This window comes from Cervus elaphus, chromosome 5 (genome assembly GCF_910594005.1).
Source record: "Cervus elaphus chromosome 5, mCerEla1.1, whole genome shotgun sequence".
NCBI classification, from domain to species: domain Eukaryota; kingdom Metazoa; phylum Chordata; class Mammalia; order Artiodactyla; family Cervidae; genus Cervus; species Cervus elaphus.
In genome coordinates this window covers 100,087,068-100,102,459 of record NC_057819.1, presented here as the reverse complement: position 1 = coordinate 100,102,459, position 15,392 = coordinate 100,087,068, and the positions used below count along the sequence as shown (strand labels likewise).

The window sequence follows — 15,392 nt, the reverse complement described above, 5'->3', positions numbered from 1 at the left end:
TCTAACTGTCCTCACAGACCCGTGTGTCTGGACCCTGGGTCCCTGACCACCCCCAGGAGTTTAACAGATGGGAGGGGCCGCTCACCGAGCCGCCCTTCTTTCTCTTGCCACCCAGCAGCCCTAGCTTGATTTTGAGTGGTGCCATCTTCTTTCCCCGAAGCTTCTTGCGTCCGTCGGGCACTCGGGGGCTCTTACTCCGCCGCTTGTGGCCTGGACCTGCGTGAGGAACGCAGGTGAGGGAGAAAAGCCTGAGGTCAGGATATCCTGGAATAAGGGAGGCCACGAAGGTCTCTGGGCCTCTTAGTGGGCTATGGTCTTACTGAGATCCTTCCTGGGAAGCACTCTGCCAACCATCAGGGCCAAGGAGATAAGCATTCTGGACAACAATTTGAAAACATGCAGTCTGGAGGGTGGGGTGACAGCTGTCCGGCCTAGAAGGTTTCTTACCTTTGCCCTCTTTGGTTTTGGCTCTTCGGATGGGTGGGGGCTGGATATCAGCAGCAGGGGGTGGTGGAAGGGCGGGGGGTCCGGAAGTTGCTATGGGGGTGGCTGAGGAGACAGCAGCTGACACCTGCTCAGCTACAGCTGCCGCTGCTGCTGCTGCTGCCGCTGCCACAGCAGCCGCCGACCCCTTGAAGGGGTTGTTGGCGCTGAACTCTCTCCACTTGGCCCCGAGAATGGTCATCATCTTAGACATTGGGATCTTAGGATTCTTCTTAGCAATCAGGGGCCTGTAAATACAGAGGCAGGAGACTAGGACCCTTCACAGATGGTTAGGGACTACTGCCATTTCCCTCAGCAATTAAGTCAATGTACAAGCTTGGGTTCCTGGGTAGTGTAAACATGTTCTCTCATGAGTAACATCAATTTTAAAGTAAACAAATAATAAGTTTTTAAAAGTTTAACAAAACAAGAAAAACGTATGAAAGAACAAAAAAGGAATAGGCAAAATAAAATTTAAATGCAGATTAAATAGGATAAAACCAAAAGATACGAGATTACCAAAAATGCTCTACTTCTAACAACTACTTTACAGTCCCTAAAACACTTTTACACACAATATCTTATTCCATCCTCACAACACTACTAGGAGCTGTTATGGTTCTCTGTGTTTTTCTCATGAGTTCCACAGGTCCTGGTAGAACCTGATGAAGGGTCCCATTAGGTGGAGTCTGATGGGCTACACTGGTTCTGCTCTGAGGTGAGTGTTAAGCTCTTGTGAGGACACAGGTGACCCTGGTGCTGACAGAAGCACTGTCTTTAGTAGAGAAGCAGTGAGACACCAAGACTAATGACCACTACCAGGGACTGAACTCTGCTTGGCCCCAGAATATGGAATGGGCTGAGCTTTCCATCCACCACCCCATCAAAACCCAACCAAAGTACATACTTAGTCACTTCAGTCGTGTCTGACTCTTTGTGACCCCTTGGACTATAGCCCCCCAGGCTGCTCTGTCCATGGGATTCTCCAGGCAAGAATACTGGAGTGGGTTGCCAGTCCCTCTTCAAGGTACATACTATTTGCCTATTTTACAGATGCAGAAACTGAAGATCAAAGAAGTGAGTTGCCCAAGAAGCCACCAGGACCTGAATTTTTTTTTTTTTTTTTTTTTTTTAGGACCTGAATTTTAGCATGCTGTCTCCAGAGCGCTGAAAGGCTCTGCTAAAGTGCCTGCTTCCTCAAAGGCATCTCTACTGTTCTCTCCTCTACTTTAGAAGCTATTGACTTGCAGGTCCCACTCTCAGCCTGCATCCTCCATTACTATTGCTGTCTAAGGGAAGGGCAGAAGACTTGAGAACTGAGCAAAGGAAACTGGGAAACACTGATGCCACCTCTCCACTCCAGTCTGAAGAAAAGTCAGGCAGGGTAAACTGGAACTGTTAAGAGCAGGGACAGCCATCGATCACCAGAGTTTTCTACCCTAGCAGTGGAACTCTAATCCCCAGTGAAGAGTTCCTGACTAGAGTGCTTGGATCCTGGGAGTCCAGGAATTCTCTGAAATTACATGTGGAATTTTGTGTGTCTGTGCTGTGAATTTCTCTGGAGAGCCATTTCTTAGCTTTCATTAGATCCTAGAGGGGTCCAGGGCCTCCCCCAAGTTAAAAGTGTCAGCTCATGAGGGCTCCCCAGCCCTACTGTACCTCATGAAATGCCCTACTGTACCTCATGAATTGGCTGAAGGCTTTGTAGTTGGTGAGTGTGTGGTAATCTTCCTCGGAGAACACATGTTCCACATCCTCCAGGCCCCAGGTCAGAAGCAGGGTTGCTGATGACTTCTGTTCCACTTGCTAGGATACCAGGCTTCTGTTAGGCAGGTGTTCTCCCAGCTCCAGTCCTGGGCTCCCCCGCCCCCCTGACATGCCTCTCTGCCCACCCACCAGCTTCCCCGGGCTTCGTGCTTTCTGCTCCATTCCCAGCCCAATCCCACTCCTCATAAACCACAGCCTCTCCATTTGTCACCCTGCTCGCCCAGGGCTCTCCCTCCCCTACTAGTCAGGCTTATCACTGATATAGATTTTTCCCCTCACTCCCCATATCTACTCACCTTTTGCCCCCCCTCTCCCTCCCCTTTTTTCCTCCGCTTTGTCTTCTTCTCCTTTTTTTCTCGGTGCTTCCGTCTCCGTTTCCGACCTGGTCCAGTTCCATATTCACTGCCTCCACTCTCTGACTTCTCCCGGTACTCATCTCGCTCAGAGCCAAATTCCTCCTCGCTGTCCTAAGGGAGAGAAATAAAAACACTATTTCTTGAGCCCTAGCGTGTGCCAGGAACTCCTCTTAGCACAAAATATCATCGTCTCTTTTAAACTTCACAACAATCCTATGAGACAGCAACTAATCTACTTTTATCCACTTTTTTTTTTGTAGAGGAAACTGAGGCACAGAGAGCTAAATAAGCTGCCCAAGAAGACAGAGGACTACTGGGCTGTGAATTCATGCAGTCTACCTCCAATGCTTCCAACAGCTTCTCTGTGCTGCAGGACAAGTAAAGTCGACAACTGGGCTCTTCACTAGGATGGAGTGAGTAAGGTTAGGGTCCCAGACCTGGGAGATACAGGCTAGTGGGGGTGGGGGTGGGGCAGGTAGAGGGAGTCAGGTCTCCCTGACTTCAGGGTCCCCATGGCAATCAGGCCCAGAGAAACCATAGGTCTCTGGGATGGGTCTCCAAGCCTCACTGTAGAGACAGGCATGCATAACACTTACGAGCTTCTTGCGTTTCCGGGGCTTTCCTGGCTTGTTCTCCTTCTGTTTCTTGGGTCCTCGCTTTCTCTTCTTCACACCCAATGCTGAAGGCAGCAGTCGAATATCATCCTTATCTTTGGAGCAGACAGCACCAGAAAACCTAAGCCTCTAGGCTCCCAGTCTCTGCAGCCCTTTCCCTCCCTCACCTCCTTGGTTCCTGCTCTCTAGGAAATCCGGCATTAACTCTTCCAAACCTTGCCTCCCTTTGCTGGACGCAAACAGAGAGTGTTTCGAGTACTCTGGGATGCCTGGGTTCTGAATGGGAGGTCAGGGGTCAGAAGGGGAGAGCAGCCAAACCACTCCTGTCTCTCCCCTCCTACTAACAAGGGACCAGGCTCTAGGCCATGGGCTCTGACTGTGGCAGGTCCTTTTAGTCGCCGCCAGGGCTCCTCCTGCCTTCCCCCTCACTTAGCCAGCTGGCATCCTGCCCAGGAACTGGGGAAGCCATGCCCAGCTGCTGGCCTGGCCTGACCCCAGCACTTGGAGTGGGGAGACACAAGCTGGCAGCTCCCTAAGCCAGATGCTGAGAAGGCAGAGCCAAAGGTGGACACCTGGGCTCTCACACTAACACCCTGGGGCCCTGACATCCTTTCTGTGAGGAGTGAAGCCTCTATTTACACTTCCTCAGATAATCACCCAGACTCCTGTCACCCCAGCATAGCCCTGGAGGAAAAGAAATCCTCAGTCAGCCATGTTCACTTCTGGCCCACAGGATCTTGGTGTCTGGCTCCTTCGTCACCCCCTAGCCCCACAGGAGAAGGTCTCCACAATTACCTAAACATTCCTCCTCCTCCCAAGCAGCCTCGATTGTGCCTTCAAATCTACATCCACATCTCTGTTCCCTTTCAGAACTCAGGCGCCCTACCCGTTGTCCCCGGGTCTCACCCCTTGCCTCCAAATGTAGTCTCAAGCATTCTAACCCATTCACATCTAAGCAGTATGGGAGACCCACACAAAGACACTGGACAGGCATAGACCCACCCCCTCAAATGCATTCTCAAATGCACAAGCATCACATACTCATGAGCATAAACCCAGAGGACAGTCTGTACGTGCTTTTAGCAGGGCTAGGTCCCTGGTTCTCTCCAGATGTCCCTGTCAGAGAGGCTGGGGCTGGTTCTTCCCAGATGTCCCCTCTCCCCATTCTCCATGACCCCTGCCACACTGTGGAGACTGAGGGTTCAGAGAGTAACTACTTCAGGAGGAAGACACAGCGGATGCCACACAGAAGTGAGGCCCTGGTGTGAGGCCTCCCTCCCCCAGCAAGCACTAGACTAACCAGCCAGACCTGTCCTGCTCAGGCAGAGGCAGCAGCGCTGGAGGGGAAAGCCCGGGCTGGGCCCAGCCCCTTGCTCTAGGACACACAATCCTTCTCCCCATAACGGCCAAGGGAAAATTAGCCGCAATTTACACCGGAGGCCTCGGTTTCCAGCGCCTCAGAATCGCGGCGCCTCCTTCCTTCAATGCTACTTCTCCTCACAGCTCCAGCATCCTGTGCCCTCTCGCGCGGGACGGCACTCTAAAATTGGGGGGCTGTGGGGGGGGGGGTCGGGGGAGGTGCCTGCAGGCAGCCCGGGGGTGTGAAAACAGAGTGGGGACCGTAATAGGAAGTCAGTAAGACGCCGTGCCCCGCAGCCAGCGCTCCCTCACCCCAGGGACACCCGCTAATATGAACATGGAAACGGAGGCTGCCGGGGCAGTGGCAAGGGCAGGCCAACTGGCTGAGGATCAGGGAAATGGCCTCGGTCTCCGCCAGCTTGGGGAGGGGGGGTGCGGGGAGGGGGGGACACCAGCCCCGGGACCTCGCAGCCAGTTAACTCCACTCCCCACCCCAGCGGGAGGTTCCCCAACTTGGGAAGACGGCGGTGGTGCGGGGACGCGAAGGAGACGGCGAGGAAAGGAGAGGGAGGGCAGGAAAGCAAATCTAAGTCCCAACCTCTGCCTCACCAGCCACTCAATGCTGGCCGGGCGCCCAGACTCTCCCACATCCCGGCTCAGATCTCGGAAGACGGCGAGGGAGGAGCGCGGCGAGGGGGCCGGGCGGGGCCTGGCAAGCCGGAGAGAAGGAGGAGCCTCGCCGAGAGCCTCGCCTCCCGCCCCTCTCTTCTAATCTCACCATCAATCTCTCACACATATATTTATTTTTTCTCAAATTCCCCTCCCTCCCCCACAACGAACCACCATAATAGGTCTGCTGCACATGCGTATTGCATGCAGGGGGTGGGTTTGTATTTTCAGACCTTTTGCAAAGAAACTACCAGAATTTTCCGCACCACCCACAATCATTCCCCACCCCCACCCCAAGGAATCACATCTATATATTATGTTATATTATTTCTCTAGACTTGCCAGAAGAGGGAGGGCGAAGAAATGAGTTTTGGGCTTCCTGCTCCCTTCCCCCATCAGCACGAGTGCTATTATTTTAAACCTTTAACAATGTAAGGAGACTGGAGAGGGGGGAAGGGAAAAAATTGGTCTTGGGTAAGAATGTAAAACAAAATGGTGAGAATCAAAGACGTCAGAATGAAAAACAATAGGAACCTCTAACGCCTATCAGTTCATCTTAAAGCGAACGACGGGGTGGGGGGGGGGGGCAGCCCAAACAAATTGCCTCAGAGGAGGATTATTTTGCCCACACTTACGTAGACAGAAATAATGGGCAGACTAAAAATATTTCGCCAAAGTTTTACCTCAGAAAGTCATCTGAGGGGGTGTATCTGGGTCACTCGTTTGACTTGGAGGGCTAAAAGGGAGATAAAACTGCCCTGCCAGAGAGAGGAGATGGGTTTTCATTTCAGATATACAATTCTTAAAACATTTGACGATGCTTAGAAAGCAGAGGGAAAAGGGGAGGGAGTACTGACACAAAGACCCATCTCGACCTCAGATTCTTTCATGCACTCCCCTTTACAGACCCAAATCCGGGATCAAAAGCCCCCAAATACCACATTCTAAGTTCGGAATACACATATGGGAGAACTGCTCATGCCCTAACTTAACCTGACATCCTTGTTTTCTCTTTAGCACCTCTGCTGTCTTCCAGGTAACCCCCTCCCCACAGTTCTTTATTCCTTTTCCCTTCTGCAAAATCAGTGGGCTCTCTCGGGATAACTTTAAAAAAACTTTTCCCGTTTTCGGACAAGCCCGGGAGGGGGAAAGTGGACTTTATTCTGTTTCCAATAGATACCACCCTCCCACCTCCGCCCCAAGAAAGTACCACCCCCCTCCCCGCTTCACTCCCTCAAAGGCTGTCTCCACTAGACAGGAACATTTCCCACAGAAGCCACACAGATCAATATGACAGTTTTACAAAGAGTATGATGTTAGACGTTTTGAAGTTTGGTGCATTTGTGTTGCAAGGCATCCAGAGGCCTGGGGGTGTGACCACCCGAAAGATGCTCTATCCTGAAAAACACTAGCAGAATACTTTAGAGGGTGGCCAGAGGGGGGCCACTATTGCGCCCCCGACCCGAGGCAGCGGTCAGGCCCCTCCACCGCGGGGCAGACTGCCTAGACAGTGCGGATGACTTGTCATCCCCGGGGAGGGGTGCTGAGTGACGGTCAAGCTGCAGAGCAGCTGGGTGGGCAGTTCACGCCCCCCAACGTGGTCAGGGTGTGGGTGGTTTCAGCGGGAGAGTGAGTGACAGTGAATGGCAGCCACGTGAGAGTCGCAGCTGGGCAGCTCGGCCACCCCAGACTGACGGGGTCATGGGGGGGGGGGGGAACGCACTTGACACAAAAGAGCTGAGAGCAGAGGAGAGATAAAGGGGGTGGGGTTGGGGGCATCTGGTGTCCCAGACACTCTCCTCTCACTCCCCAATCTCCAGTGGCTGCGCTCCCTAGAACGAGCAAGGGAGAAGGGGCCGGGGCCAGTCTCGTTCCAGGAAGTGGTCTGCATGGAGTGTGGCCACCACCTGCCCCTAGTCGTCAGCCGCCCGCAAACATTCACACGACCCCTCCCCCACGTGCCACCGCACGCTCCAGAGTTGGCGGGCACCGAAGTCCCCGCAGGTGGGGGGGTCCGATGGACACCCGCCACCCCCCCAGCCTTCCCAACTCCTGATGGGGGGGGCGGTGAGGGCCGCGGTCCGTTCTTCGCAGGCAAACCCCACTTCCCCACGGTCCAACCCCACCGGGGCCGGAGCCCCAGGGGCGCCCGCGCGGCCGCCCCTCCCCCACGCGCCCCTCCCCCACGCCGCCGTCCGGCCGCCAGGGTCTCCGCGGTCCCTCGCGCGGCCAGGGAGGGGGCCCTGGCTTCGCCTCGGCCGTTTCCTGCCTACCCCCTCCCCGCCGAGGGTAAAAAAAAAAAAAATCTCCTCCTCCTCCTCCCCCGAAAGCCGCGACCGAGTGGCCCGGTCCGCGCGCGCAGCTCGCGCCCAGCGCTCTTCAGCCCGGGCGGCGGCAGCAGCGGCGGCAGCGGCGGCGGCGGCGGGGGAGGGGTGCGGCGGGGGAGGGGAGGAGGCCTGGCCGGGCGGCCGCCGCCGCCCGCCCGGACCGCCCGGACCGCCGCGGGGCGACGGGCCCGAGACGGCGCCCCGCGCCCCGGATTCGCCTCGGCTCGGCCGCGCGGTGGGTGCCTCGCCCCCGCCCGGGCCTCGCGCGCCAGCGGCTCCGGCTCTGGCTGGGGGAGGGAGTCGGCGGCCGCTTACCTGGCGGCGGGGGCGGCGGCGGCGGGGGCAGTGGCGGCGGCGGCGGCGGCGGCGGGAAGAGGTGGCAGCCGGGGGGGCTGTGGCGGTCGCGGCCCCGGTCGTGGCCCGGCCCGCGCCCGAGTACTCCCTCGTCGTCGTCCTCTTCGTAGTCCTCGTCTGCCGCCTCCACCTCCTCCTCCTCCTCGTCGCCCTCTTCTTCCTCCTCGTCTTCCTCCTCCGACACCACCATCTCCTCCTCCTCCTCCTCCTCGTCCCTCAGAGGGGAAGCCATCCTGTGGCTCTGGCCCCCCCACCACCCCCCCACCCACCGCCCGCCCGCCTCCCCCACCGCTACCACCTCCTCCTCCTCCTCCTCCTCCTCCTCGGCGGCGGCGTCCTCGTCCTCCTCCTCACCGCCTCCCCCAGCCCCCCAAACCCCCGGGCCACCCCCCTCTGAAACCCCCCCTCGGGGCCGCCGTCTGACGAGGGGGGCCAAACCACCCTAAAAATTTTTCTTGGAAAAAAATTGAGGACTTTTTTTTTCCTTCTCTCCTTCCTCCCGAGAGAACAAGAGAGCGGGATTAAAAAATATATATATATATAAAAGTTTTCGACTTCTCTCTACCCCCCTCTTCGTGGCTTTAAATATATTTAAATTCTGAGGGGGGCGCTCAGAAATATTTCTCAGAGCTGAGGCACTAAGATGGCCGCCTGGAAATTATTTTTAAAACAACCCCCCCTCCAGCACCGCCACCCCCTCCATGAAGAAAGGGAGAGGGGGGAAAAATCCCCTTTTAAAACAAAATGGCTGGCTTAATATTTCATTTTTCACCCCCCCCATTCTCCTCCCTCTTATACCCCCATCTCCAAGCCTCTACCCAGAAACCCACAAATTTCTCTTTTTTCATAACTGATTAGTGCACAGATTAATAGAGATATTTTCCTTGTGTACTGAGTGTGTGTGTGTGAGTGAGTGAGTGTGTGTGCGTGTTGGGGGGGGCATGAAGGATTTCTGCATAAAACAAAAATGGCTGCTGTGACTAACTCCCCCCTTATAAAAAAATATTTGAGGGGGGGGCATTAATCAGTACTCATGCTCAGTCTGACATCAGCATAAATTGTTAAAGGTTAACTAGTTAGATACTAGTCCAACTAGATTTAATTTTTTTCTTTTCTTTACTAGTCTCTTCCTCCCCACCTCCCTTCTCTTAAAGAAAAGCTTTTTTTTTTTTTTCTGAATACTTCAGAAGGGAGTGGTTTGATGTGAAGGTTTTTTTTTCCCCTTCAGGCATTGAAAAGGAAAAAGATGAAATATATGTTTATATATAACTCTGTTTCTACATACCTCATTAAAGTCAAAACGCATTTAATTGTGTAGGTATCTTTTAAGTGAGAAGCGGTACTGGATTTTTTTTTTTCTTTCTTTAAAAAAGTGATAGAAATCCTAGTGACTTTTGGGGGAGAGATATGAATAGATACGATGATTGAGTTTTTTTCAAAGGAGTCCATATTTGATTCTCCCCTTTGCCCAGCCTTTTCAGTGATTTATAATTGTAAATTTTATCCTCACTCTTTTCTCCTTTACCTCGTCCTACCCTCCCCCAATTACTTGAATATAAAATTCATCGGACTTGGGAAATTAATTTGGGAGTAAATAGAACATTTTTGTTCTATTGTGAAATTATTTTCTCTTTTCTCCCATTTCAGTATATTTCCCTTCCTCCATGATCTCCAACACTGATAAAGTGGAAGAAACTGAGGTACCAAGAAACAGAAAAGTAACTGGGACTGAAAAAAAGAAAGAGGTAGGGGATTCACATTTTTCATTTGACTTTCTGACCTATGGTTTTCCACTATACACCAATGTTTATCTTTAAAGTGATACCACGAATCAAATGGAAGGTTGAAAAGGAGTCCAAAAGTAGCTTTCTCATCCAGAGATTTGGTCATAGTAGTCATGAAATAAACGTTGCCAGTTGAGCAGTGCTTGCAAAGGAAGGAGGGCAGATAGCTCAGTTCAATGCTGTTTCGTTCTTGTCATCCTTTTTTAATACTCCAGTTTCCTCCCATATTTTTGATCTCACTTTGACCTTTCCCTTGCTTCCCAACACATGCCTGTGGAATCATTTCTCTCCTGGGTTGTTTCACTATCTCTTGAGTATAGCTGCCAGCCACTCAGCAGCCCCTGTAGGGTTTGGGAACACCTTTTAAGAGGAAGGGGTGGGTAGGCAACCAGAAAATAATAGTGACAGGCATATTTTACTTACAAGGCTTAAGTATTCTTTATTGATGTGCCACTCTTCAGCCCCAGCTAATGCACTTTATTGAGCATTGATTTCCATCTTCTTCTTAACCTGAACTTTGGAGTTCTCCTGCCTCAGCTCCCATATCCTTCCTGTACTGAGTGTAACTCTTATTTCTCTTCCATTTGATTTTGTCAAGTCTCCTTTCTCAGACCCTCTGTACTAGTCCATCTGGGTATCCCCTCCTTTCTGTATATGGGCATCTGTGTATGTGTGTCTTTTTCACCGAGACTTTCTCATCCCTTGACGCTCAGGCCCTGTCACCTCTAAGTGACTTTCCATCTCTGTCTTCTTTCTGTTTACGTCTGTCTTCCTGGCTCTTGACTGCGTATGCCTCTTCCTCATGTGTGCCTGGCTCCCCCCCTTTCTGGCCCCTCCGCATGTGTCTGGGAAGAGTGTCCCCACGTGCATGTGGGCAGCCCTGCACATCATGGTGCACCGCAGTCTCTCCGCCTGGGCGGCCTCTCCCCCTGTGCTGAGCGCCTCTGCCTGCCTGCCACGCGAACCATGAGCTGCAGGTGTGGGTGGCTAAAGGTGGCCATGTGCATCCCTGTACACACATTCATCATTCTCTCGAGTGTGCTTTGCATGTGGATCTGTTCATTTGCCTGATTCTTCCTCTTGTCCAACTCCTCCTCTGCCTGCCTGCATCTCCTGTTCTCTTTTCTCTCCCTACTGACCTCTTGATTTTTCTTCTTCTCTCCTTGTTTCCCCCTGCCTCCCTACCTGCTTGCTCCTATTATGGTGTCTGCCTGCCTGCCTGCCTGTCTGCTCCTCCCTGACTGGCTGGCAGCCTCTTTCTCTCTCTGGTTGTCTGTCTGCTTCTCTGGCTGTTTGCCCACCACTCTCTCTCTAGCCATCTGTCTCCCCGCCTGCCTGTCTCTATCACTTTTTTAGTCTCCGTCTCTTGGTTTGTCTACCTTCCAGGCCCTACCATGGTTCCTTGTCTTGGTTTGCCTCTTATCTTGCCCTTCTACTTGTTCTTCTCCTTTATGCCTGTTGAGTTCACGCTATCTCCTTGCCTCCCTTCATGTCTGTCTGCTTGCTTGTCTACCCCACTTGTTTGCTGCTCTCCCACCATTTAATGCTTTTATCTTTTCAGTGTGTCTGTTTATCAGCTTTTTCTCCCTAGGCTTCCCCTATCCCAACATCCCATCAGTGTTTATGGTCTCACTACCACAGACCTGTCAGTGACCCCCTTGCCCCAAAACCTGCCTTCTTGCCATATCCCTTACCCTGCCTTCTTTCACTGCTTGCCTCTGTTTCAGTTCTTTCTTTTTCTTTTTACATTTCTGGTTCCTCACATAGTCTGCCTGCCTCAATCTTTTTGCCATTTTCCCAGTCTCTCCTTGTCTTTTTTTCTGTTTTCTAGCTACTTAGCTGTCTCTCGCTGTCCACATCTCTGCTTGCTTTTTTTTTCTTTTTTTTCTATCAACTTTTAAATAGATAGTGCATACAATAGGGCGTCCCAAGTGAAGCAGTGGTAAAGAATCCCACAGTGGTAAAGAATCCGCCTGCCGATGCAGGAGGCACAGGAGACACACACACACACAGTACAAATTTCTTATAGAACTAAAAGTATTCTGTGTAAGAGTAAGCGTAAGCCTCCCTCCTATCCCCTTCTTCCTCTCCTCGGAGATAGTCAGTGTGCGTTCCTTGGATCTTGAGAGAGGAATCTATACATATATGTCTGCTTGCTTTTTGCTGTACTCCTTCCTTACTCTCTCCCAGTTTTGCTGGTTGCTTCTTCCTGTCAGTGTGTCAGTACTCCCTCCTACCTCACTGGGCTTGTCATTCCTTGCTTCTTGTCTTTTTGATTCTGTTTTATGGCACCTGTCTTTTTGATTGACTGCTTGCTAGTTACTTGCTTTTACTACCAGAACCTGAGGTGTGCTTAGGAAAGGCCTGTTGTCTCCTAATATCCTATTCTGCTCTGCGTTGTGAGTTATCCCAATGACTGCACAGCGTTGCTGGTGAAACCACTGGTGGTACTGAAAAATATCTTAAATATAGGAACAGTTAACAAACACAGATGGTTTGTAAGCTGAGCTCACATACACATGGAGTAGACAGGGTCCCATTCTCCTTTGCCCAAGTCTATATGAATTCTTTAAAGGAATATGAATCTAGATCCTTTTAGGCTCAGCAGCACCCTTAGGCTGTTGATCTCGACCTGTTCAAGAAGTTTGTCTTCCTCCTAGTCTAAAAGATTTTGCTTCTTGTTATAACTTTCTCCCTTTTTCATCCTTCCTTCTGACTCCTCTCACGTGTCACCTTAGAGATGTTATAACTCCTTGGGGTAAGCAGAGACAACAACCTGTATCCAGGTCTCTTCAGAAAAATGATGCTAAAACTTTTACACACAGTGCACTATTCTTTGATTTCTGCTTTTTCACTGCCTGTATTCCTGAATTTAACTGTTTCAGCCTCTGTTTCTCTCCTCTTTTTCCCTCTCTCTCTTATTTCTCTTTTCTTGGTTCTCTTTCCTCTTAACTGTCTTGGGCTCCATTCTAGCCTCTTTCTGATTGGCCACCTCCCTCTCTTCTGTCTGATTGGCTTGTATCCCTCCATCACCCCATCTGTCTGCTGGATTCTCCCTGTCTGCTTGCAGTAATGTATGTGATAGCACTTTATAAATTATAAAGCAATGTGTGATATAAAACGCTATTATCACTTTCTCTCTTTTTTGTACTTACTGTTTTTCTTTCTCAGCCTGCTTTCCTTCTTTCTCCCCCTTTCTGTTTGTCTGTCTACATCCCTCTTGGTGATTTTGCCTACCTGTGTCAGTAATCCTTTCTCTCCTTGCCAGCCTGTCTGTTTTTTTGCCATCCTTCTTCTCTGTTTGGCTCTTGTATCTCTTCTGTGTTTCCAGGTTCCTCTTTATTGTCTTTTAACTGTCCATTCTGTCTGTCCTTAGTCCTTTTGTTTGTGCCTGTGTGTCTTGCTGTCTCTAGCTGCTTGTCTCCCTGCCTGTCAGTTCCAGAGTGGGCACTACTTTCTGCCTTTTTCTATCTTTCTGTACTTCAAAAAATAAAAAGAAAATAAAAAATAAAAATACCATATGACTAATTGGTAGGAGAGTTTTTTTTTTTTTTTTTTTAAATGAAAAGACCGTTACGATGAGAACAAGGAACTCAGGAGTGCAGTTGTCAAATACAAACCAAAAATTACATGCCCACCGCTGGTGCAAAAAAAAAAAAAAAAAACAAGAAAAGAATTGTAAGGGGCTCTGAAGCCAGTAATAAGATTAAAGCAAAAGCTAGAAACATCCAGAGCTATAGTTGCTAACCTTTTTTGTATCATAGAAAGTTATAAACCCTTTCCCCAGAAAAACAGTATCTACACGAAATACCACATATACGATCCTGAAACCTATGGAGCCCAGGTTACAACTCTGATGTAGGAAACCAATGAGAATGATTGATAGAGCAGAGGCATGAACTCACGCAGCAAGCAGATCAAAGGACTGAAAAAGCACTTTGCAGTCTTATGATTTTTCTACCAAACGAGATGTTAAAGTGATTCCTAGTTGTCTTTTGAAATATAAAGGTTAGTGGTAATAATGAAAGGCATGTAAATGCTGAGGATTTTCTAGGCTTAACCATAGAATTTTAAAGATAGAAGGTCATCCAAACCAGTGTTTCCCAAATGGCTAAGTAAGATTGCCACTGGTCCTTTCCTGGGAAGCCCTATCCTTTGTTCTGCGATTATATATTTATTATATTTATATAAAATAGGTAATATGCTATATTTATATGTAACAAATCTGTAATATATGTGTATATATCTATACATGCTAGTATATTTAACAGTATATTTATTTAAAATGTCTTTTCTAAAAATGAGGTAGATCTGTGTGGAAGGATGTCCATGATAGATTTTACAGAGAGAGAAGAAGAGAAAGGAAATGAATTTTTATACTTCTGTACAACTTGAAAATTTTTCAACATACAGGTACTGCTTTTATAGTTACAAAATGTTTTTAATATCTTTCTATGAGATAATGGTGATGGATATATATGGATGGATAATGGTTTGGGTTTTGTTGCTCTTAATGTCATTATTTAGCATAATAAAAAACAATTCCATGTTGATCAACTAACTTTTTTTTTTTAATGTTTTACTGGTCACTGTAATCTAAAAGTCTGGGATCTACTGCTTTAACCTAACTTCTTGATTTTGTGAAGAAAGAAATCTCAGTCCTTCATACATCACAGTCATGACTTGCCATGTTTACATGCTACCTATACTGTTATATGCATACTGTTTTTCTTTAAGTCAATTCACTTTTCTTTAACTTAAATGGTCTTTAAAAAGCAAATTTTATATTAATAAATAATCCCATAAATCCTTCATTTGATGGCTTATTACAATTTTCTCAATTTATTTTAAAATACAAATAATCATTAAAAAGTCCATAAAAATAAAAGCAACCTGCATGCTACCAGTGGTATAAGTACTGTGTTTTAGGAAACATCACTTGAATTTTGTAGGTACAGAAATGGGCCCAGATGGTGAAAGGATTGCCCAAGATCAAATTAGTTGTTAGGGACAGAAGCAGAACTTGAACCTGTATCTTAAAATTTCTAGTCTGCTGTTCTTTTTTCTGTCTACTAAATGACTTCTAAGTCAACGGATATTTTAGGGTTTTTTTTTAAAGGAAGTAATATGTAGAATTAATGGTCACAATTATTACTTTATTGTCTGTTTAACAGCTCTACTACAGAACTGGCAATGGTCAGTTTAATTGTAAGTACATTACTAAACTTACATGTTTTCTGATACAGAGTTCCACCTCTTATCTACCTTAGAGAAACAACCATTATTACACTTGTGCATGAGGTGAAATGTACAAAGATGTTCATTACAACACTGTTTGTAATAGCAAACAATTAGAAACACTCTAAATCTCCAACAGTAATGAATAACTACACAGCAATCAAGAAAAATGACTTACATCTACATAGTACGATTCCTTACTGTATTGTTGAAAGGAAAACATGCTGTAAAATAATATAAACATTATGATATCATTTATGTTCAAAGAAACTAAAACCAGTACTATATGTTTCAACAGATAAATTTACATGTATATAAATTCCTTTAAAAAATTCTGGACATGTACATACCAAATTGGTCTCAGTGGTTACTTTAGGAAATACTAGTCAAGATACTTAGCTTTATTGATAATTTTGAATGTTTACAATGAGAACGTATCAT

General features: G+C 48.5%; 1 protein-coding gene and 2 long non-coding RNA genes across 9 annotated transcripts in view; 2 read left to right on the top strand and 1 right to left on the bottom strand.

Annotated features, from left to right (window-relative positions):
• Positions 1-8,183, bottom strand: part of CHD3 (chromodomain helicase DNA binding protein 3) — a 25,145-nt gene extending 16,962 nt beyond the window's left edge. For 4 of the 7 annotated variants that reach the window (XM_043903736.1, XM_043903743.1, XM_043903737.1 and 1 more), the window contains exons 1-6: positions 7,891-8,183; positions 3,203-3,315; positions 2,547-2,717; positions 2,165-2,289; positions 448-731; positions 86-216 (exon numbers count right to left, since the gene is read on the bottom strand). In XM_043903736.1, the coding sequence (XP_043759671.1) occupies positions 86-216; positions 448-731; positions 2,165-2,289; positions 2,547-2,717; positions 3,203-3,315; positions 7,891-8,161 (1,095 nt within the window). In that variant the 5' untranslated portion in view covers positions 8,162-8,183. The remainder of the gene's footprint in view (positions 1-85; positions 217-447; positions 732-2,164; positions 2,290-2,546; positions 2,718-3,202; positions 3,316-7,890) is intronic. The other 3 variants (XM_043903741.1, XM_043903742.1, XM_043903740.1) reach the window with 2 other exon arrangements.
• LOC122694693 lies at positions 1,808-5,330 on the top strand. Its single transcript, XR_006341223.1, has 3 exons — positions 1,808-1,867; positions 2,867-3,019; positions 5,192-5,330. It is a non-coding gene; the product is annotated as an uncharacterized LOC122694693 (long non-coding RNA).
• LOC122694692 overlaps positions 7,359-15,392 on the top strand; it is a 27,895-nt gene continuing 19,861 nt past the window's right edge. The window contains exons 1-3 of the long non-coding RNA XR_006341222.1: positions 7,359-7,810; positions 9,577-9,674; positions 14,023-14,126. This is a non-coding gene — a long non-coding RNA (uncharacterized LOC122694692). The remainder of the gene's footprint in view (positions 7,811-9,576; positions 9,675-14,022; positions 14,127-15,392) is intronic.